We start from the raw sequence: 7380 nt of genomic DNA, 5'->3' as shown, positions 1-7380 counted from the left end.
ATTTTGTCGCGCATTTATAAGTAGAGAGCGTGTAGTCGCGTTTTACTGAATCTTGTGTGTATCAATTTGTCAGCACCCGCTAGCAAGCACTGCGGTAAATACAGCGTTGTTTACACACCAATCGGAAAATATTGGAAAGGACCGAAGTATTCCGAATGGTTTATTTAGCGGATAAAACAGTTTTGTGAACTATTATATCATTGGTCACTGAACCGGAAGACAGTGTATCTCAACCAATCGTGTGAAGTGTTTTAAAAATACCCAAAAGCACATGGCATATCGTTCTGTCTCATCCAAACATAACAGTCAGACCCTCCAGGATTTCGCGATTTGCAGCTTCAATGCAAATTCAACCAATCCCCGCGAATTCAGGACGGTGTTGCAATTCTATCCAATCACCGCAACTTTCCCGCAAATTTGACCAATAGTTGGCGTCGTCTTGCGGTGACGTCGACAAACTACCTTCTGCCTTACTTCCGTGTATACATTCAAGAGAAGCAGCATGTGCGCAGTGTTGCCAGATTGGGCGGTTTTAAGTGCATTTTGGCGGGTTTTGAACATATTTAGGCTGGAAAACGTCAGCAGTATCTGGCAACATTGCATGATGTGCGAGTCAGTGTTTCTGTAGGCTTAAATTCTGTTACTGAAAGTGTGTTATGTTTACAGTGAAGGACTGTGTGCACTTTATTTTTTTTTTTACTTAATACAAGAAATTAATGGATGCCAACATTTTTGCCAAAATGGTATTTTATTTTCCATTGTTTAGGCAGCTTCAGCATCATACTGTGAGATTCTGTTCAAATTGTTTTGTTTTTTTCTTCTATGAAGCCTGAGCCATTTATTTTATTAGTTTATAATTATTGTTTTAGTCTTCAGGAGAGACTGCCTGCACACAGTACTAGTATTAATAGTTTTTTTTCTTCCATGAAAGCTGAGGCATTTATATTATATTTTAAGGTAACTTCATGTTGTGCTGTGAGGTTCTCTGCACTTTAACTTTTGAACCAACAGGTGCATTTGGATAAGTAAAGCCTATTTTTCTGCATTTTTGTAGTCCTGGTAATCTTACACATTCTACATGATTGCTAGTTTTTTTGTTTTTTTTTGAGTAATTTGTTTAATTTTTCTTGTTGAAAGTTCAATTTAGTATTATGTTAATGATATTCTAAAAGTAAAGATTAATAAAACTCTTCTGTTTATAGATGTACTCTTGAAAATATCTACCAATGTATTACTTATTTTTCTGTCCCCACTAAATGGAACAAATGAGGGATATTTTTACCCATGTTAATATTTTCTGTCCCCTGTTTCTACAACTAGTGAGGGATCTGTCCCCTATTTTCAAATTCCTAGATTAGGCTCTGTTGTTGTAGGAATCTTACAAAAATAATGATGCGAAAGCGCTGCGTTGTGTTCGGATGCTCAAATTCATATACAACAAGACATCCAGTTCACGAATTTCCAAGAAATGACACCAATCTAAAGCGACAGTGGGTGAGGTTTGTGCAAACGAAGTGGGTAGATTTTGTGTCGCCTACTAATAATAAATCTGATTCATCAAGTGTTCATCACCACCAGGACGACCACATGGGAATTATTGGAGCAAAAAGAAACCCATTTATTTAATAAATGACATTTGACCTGACATTTGGACAGTTCGTCGATTCCCCTATTATCACACACACACACACACACACACACACACACACACACACACAGAGTGCACCAGACGCAGGATTATGAGCAACATTTACATGCTCGCAACATCCGATTTTATCATATCTGATGCACTTTAACAGGAAGAAAAATGCGTGGCGCAATCTCATCTCATCTCATCTCATCATCTCTAGCCGCTTTATCCTTCTACAGGGTCGCAGGCAAGCTGGAGCCTATCCCAGCTGACTACGGGCGAAAGGCAGGGTACACCCTGGACAAGTCGCCAGGTCATCACAGGGCTGACACATAGACACAGACAACCATTCACACTCACATTCACACCCACGGTCAATTTAGAGTCACCAGTTAACCTAACCTGCATGTCTTTGGACTGTGGGGGAAACCGGAGCACCCGGAGGAAACCCACGCGGACACGGGGAGAACATGCAAACTCCGCACAGAAAGGCCCTCGCCGGCCACGGGGCTCGAACCCGGACCTTCTTGCTGTGAGGCGACAGCGCTAACCACTACACCACCGTGCCGCCCGCGTGGCGCAATCATCAACATTAATTATTAACTGAAACGTGTTAAATGCTCTCAGATTGCAATATTGCAAGACTCGAGTTGTTTTTAATTTTGTTCAGGAAAACATGATGAAAGGTAACCACCACATTCTGCACATCTCTTTTGATCTATCTATCTCTCCATCTTGTGCACACTACAGAGGTGAACTGAGTGAACTGGCAGTTTCTCGTCTTGGGGGCTGGAAAAGATAACTATTTACTCCGGAATATCATTGATAATCATTTGCCCCTTCATCCGACACATAAGAATCCCAATCAGTATCAGAATTCTCTCCAAAACGTGATTCCATATCGAGACCGGTCTAACCACTGCTGCGCACATGAATGAAATTGATACCTGGATTGTTACACGTGTGACGTCACGCGCACCTTCGGGATCTTCCAGATGAGTCTCGGCAGATTCCGTGAAAATCGGCTAATCTTATTGATTTTCCATCAATTTATGGCCTTTTGGATCAGCTATGATTCAAAAACGTATGGTCAATCAACATAATGATTGTTGCTTTGTACAAGGAAAAAAGTGGGGTTTAGAGGCATTACATACACTTTAAGTGAAAAAGTCTTTGGAAATGGCTTCGATGAAATTTGGAGCTGACATGAGGACGCCGATGGTGCAGAGGACGGTGAATACGGAAAAGGCCATGAGACACAAGCGGTCGATAACCGAGGCAGCAAACTTCCACTCACTGCACAAAGACTCCTTTTCATCCTGGTCATGGAATCTTTTGGTAATGTAGCGCACCTCATCCAGGATCTTGGACAGCTCTGTGTCTCCCTGCCCACTGCACACTGATGGAGCCTCTTCGGCGGTACCTATCAGACGGGCACACACCACCCCTGAGTCAGGCGACGTGGCACAGGGCAGGCTCTCCATACCACGCAGGCCCAGGTAGACGATGTTTCTATTGGTCGGATCCACGCTGGAGATGCTGCTGCGTGGACACTTGTGGCACGCTGAGTGCACTCGCTCCTCGCCTGGCCTTTTCATCCGCAAGAACCATGCACACCAGTTCACCAGCACCACGCGTGTCTAGAGGAATGTAAACAGGAACACATTCATGCAGACTTCACATAGGAATAATCACGTGATTCATGTTTTATCTCCATATCACTCGTTTATTTTCACGTGATTCATTTGTTTTCATGTTTTTCCCCACATGACTCATTTATTTACAAGTTATTTCTTTCATATGATTAATTTATTTTCATGTAATTTTTTCACGATTCGTTTATTTTCACATGCTATTTCCCTCCAAATGGTTCATTTGTTTACATGTTTTTCCCCACATGACTCATTTAGGGGCGGCATGGTCGTGTAGTAGTTAGCGCTGTCGCCTCACAGTAAGAAGGTCCGGGTTCGAGCCCCGTGGCCGGCGAGGGCCTTTCTGTGCGGAGTTTGCATGTTCTCCCCGTGTCCGCGTGGGTTTCCTCCGGGTGCTCCGGTTTCCCCCACAGTCCAAAGACATGCAGGTTAGGTTAACTGGTGACTCTAAATTGACCGTAGGTGTGAATGTGAGTGTGAATGGTTGTCTGTGTCTATGTGTCAGCCCTGTGATGACCTGGCGACTTGTCCAGGGTGTACCCCGCCTTTCGCCCGTAGTCAGCTGGGATAGGCTCCAGTTTGCCCGCGACCCTGTAGAACAGGATAAAGCGGCTACAGATAATGAGATGAGAGGATTCATTTATGCCCTACATAACTCGTTTATTTTCAAATAATTTCTTTCATTTGATTCATTTATTTTGCACATAATTTTTTTCATGATTCATTTATTTTCACGTGATTTCCCCCCAGTTAACCTAACCTGCATGTCTTTGGACTGTGGGGGAAACCGGAGCACCCGGAGGAAACCCACGCGGACACGGGGAGAACATGCAAACTCCACACAGAAAGGCCCTCGCCGGCCACGGGGCTCGAACCCGGACCTTCTTGCTGTGAGGCGACAGCGCTAACCACTACACCACCATTATTATTATTATTATTATAGAAATACACTCACCCATCTTGGAATTCTTCCTCCATCAGGATCATGGTAGTGGTACTGCAGAACCCAAACTGTGGCTATCACTGACAACCCGACGATAACCATAGTAGTGGCAAAGTATTGGGCTTAAGAGAAAGAGAACAGAGGCACTAATTCTGAAATGTCCTCTCTGAAAAATCACACTATTATGTTAATCCTAGTAAATCCACTGACTAACCCCACAGCCATCTTGAACATCCCTTAACCCATAAAGGTACAGGTTATTCTTCAGTTATTTATTGTAGATTAACATTCTTTAACTACAACCCCGATTCCAAAAAAGTTGGGACAAAGTACAAATTGTAAATAAAAACGGAATCCAATAATTTACAAATCTCAAAAACTGATATTGTATTCACAATAGAACATAACATATCAAATGTCAAAAGTGAGACATTTTGAAATTTCATGCCAAATATTGCCTCATTTGAAATTTCATGACAGCAACACAGCTCAAAAAAGTTGGGACAGGGGCAATAAGAGGCTGGAAAAGTTAAAGGTACAAAAAAGGAACAGCTGGAGGACCAAATTGCAACTCATTAGGCCAATTGGCAATAGGTCATTAACATGACTGGGTATAAAAAGAGCATCTTGGAGTGGCAGCGGCTCTCAGAAGTAAAGATGGGAAGAGGATCACCAATCCCCCTAATTCTGTGCCGACAAATAGTGGAGCAATATCAGAAAGGAGTTCGACAGTGTAAAATTGCAAAGAGTTTGAACATATCACCATCTACAGTGCATAATATCATCAAAAGATTCAGAGAATCTGGAAGAATCTCAGTGCGTAAGGGTCAATGCCGGAAAACCATACTGGGTGCCCGTGATCTTCGGGCCCTTAGACGGCACTGCATCACATACAGGCATGCTTCTGTATTGGAAATCACAAAATGGGCTCAGGAATATTTCCAGAGAACATTATCTGTGAACACAATTCATCGTGCCATCCGCCGTTGCCAGCTAAAACTCTATAGTTCAAAGAAGAAGCCGTATCTAAACATGATCCAGAAGCGCAAACGTCTTCTCTGGGCCAAGGCTCATTTAAAATGGACTGTGGCAAAATGGAAAACTGTTCTGTGGTCAGACGAATCAAAATTCGAAGTTCTTTATAGAAATCAGGGACGCCGTGTCATTCGGACTAAAGAGGAGAAGGACGACCCAAGTTGTTATCAGCGCTCTGTTCAGAAGCCTGCATCTCTGATGGTATGGGGTTGCATTAGTGCGTGTGGCATGGGCAGCTTACACATCTGGAAAGACACCATCAATGCTGAAAGGTATATCCAGGTTATAGAGCAACATATGCTCCCATCCAGATGACGTCTCTTTCAGGGAAGACCTTGCATTTTCCAACATGACAATGCCAAACCACATACTGCATCAATTAAAGCATCATGGCTGCGTAGAAGAAGGGTCCGGGTACTGAACTGGCCAGCCTGCAGTCCAGATCTTTCACCCATAGAAAACATTTGGCGCATCATAAAACGGAAGATATGACAAAAAAGACCTAAGACAGTTGAGCAACTAGAATCCTACATTAGACAAGAATGAGTTAACATTCCTATCCCTAAACTTGAGCAACTTGTCTCCTCAGTCCCCAGACGTTTACAGACTGTTGTAAAGAGAAAAGGGGATGTCTCACAGTGGTAAACATGGCCTTGTCCCAACTTTTTTGAGATGTGTTGTTGTCATGAAATTTAACATCACCTAATTTTTCTCTTTAAATGATACATTTTCTCAGTTTAAACATTTGATATGTCATCTATGTTCTATTCTGAATAAAATATGGAATTTTGAAACTTCCACATCATTGCATTCCGTTTTTATTTATAATTTGTACTTTGTCCCAACTTTTTTGGAATCGGGGTTGTACTTTAAAAACTTTTTGGAGACTACTATGGAAGGTTGTAAGCACCAGATGAATTGTCCAAGTCAGCGTCCAAGTAAATCCATGTTTTATTTAACTTCTGTGCGGTCGCTGATACAAGACATGCTTGGAATTAGCTTGTTTCATTTTAGCTTGAAATATCTGCCTCATTGCATCAGACTTACCTATTAAAGGTACTGAGTCTGATGTTGCAGGCATGATTTCGGCCACCAGCAACATGAAGACAGTCAGTGAGAGCAAAACTGTGATTCCTGGGAAACAAAACAGTCAGAGAGAGAGAGAGAGAGAGAGAGAGCATAGGGCAGTGTATCCTTCTCCTACTGGCCTCTATCAGTGCTTGCTGTAGTTTCCATTTTTGACCACAGACCGAGAGGGTCCTTGCTGCAGCCTGTGAGATGGGGTGGGGCAGGATGTGGGCAGAGCAAGATATGACCTGTTTACCATATAAGGACACAGCCTTTCTCAACTGGGGTGCTGTGGCACCCTGGGGTGCTGGCTGGCTTCATTAGAGGTGCCGTCAAAAAATTATATATTCTAACATTGAAATAAATAAAATGAATTAAAATTCCAAAAAATGATAGTTACACTAATGCAGATCATCGCCGCTTCATGCATCATCAAAATTTGTCTCACGGCCCCCTTTCCCATGTCACAACGTCACTGCTGGGGTCAGCGTATGGTCAGCGTGACTGCGTATATTTTATATGGGGGTGCCTTGCGAATTTGCATACTTCTGAAGGGTGCCGTGACTGAAAAAAGGTTGAGAAATGCTGAATTAGAGGATACACCTTAACAATCCAGACACTGGGGTTGCACAAGCCAGTGCATTCTTAGCGCTGGTCCCAAGCCCGGATCAATGGGGAGGGTTGCATCAGGAAGGGCATCCAGTGTAAAATTCATGCCAGATCAACTATGCAGATAATGAAGAGGACTTTCATACTGGATCAGCCAAGGCTCAGGGTAACAACAACCGCCACAGGAACTGCTTCCCAGCAGAGTACCAGTGGAAGCTATGCTACTGGTGGGAAAAGGATGAGAGAGGTGGAAGTTTACTGAAGGTTGGAACTCTGACTGGTAAAGGAAGAGAACTAGCTGATATGATGGAGAGGAGAAAGATTGACATCCTGTGTGTACAAGAAACAAAGTGGAAGGGAAGTAAGGCCAAGAACATCAGAGGTGCTTTTCAAGCTTTTCTATCATGGTGGGATAGGGAGGAGAAATGGTGTAGAGGTAATCT

At 42.9% G+C, this 7380-nt stretch overlaps 1 protein-coding gene across 1 annotated transcript in view; it reads right to left on the bottom strand.

Annotated features, from left to right (window-relative positions):
* Positions 1-2110: 2110 nt before the first annotated feature.
* chrna7a (cholinergic receptor, nicotinic, alpha 7a (neuronal)) overlaps positions 2111-7380 on the bottom strand; it is a 63716-nt gene continuing 58446 nt past the window's right edge. The window contains exons 8-10 of the mRNA XM_060940425.1: positions 6308-6394; positions 4238-4347; positions 2111-3270 (exon numbers count right to left, since the gene is read on the bottom strand). Of these exons, the coding sequence (XP_060796408.1) occupies positions 2788-3270; positions 4238-4347; positions 6308-6394 (680 nt within the window). The 3' untranslated portion in view covers positions 2111-2787. The remainder of the gene's footprint in view (positions 3271-4237; positions 4348-6307; positions 6395-7380) is intronic.

The sequence above is a fragment of the Neoarius graeffei genome, chromosome 15 (assembly GCF_027579695.1).
Source record: "Neoarius graeffei isolate fNeoGra1 chromosome 15, fNeoGra1.pri, whole genome shotgun sequence".
In the NCBI taxonomy this organism is placed as follows: Eukaryota; Metazoa; Chordata; class Actinopteri; order Siluriformes; family Ariidae; genus Neoarius; species Neoarius graeffei.
This window is presented reverse-complemented; position numbering and strand designations above follow the sequence as displayed.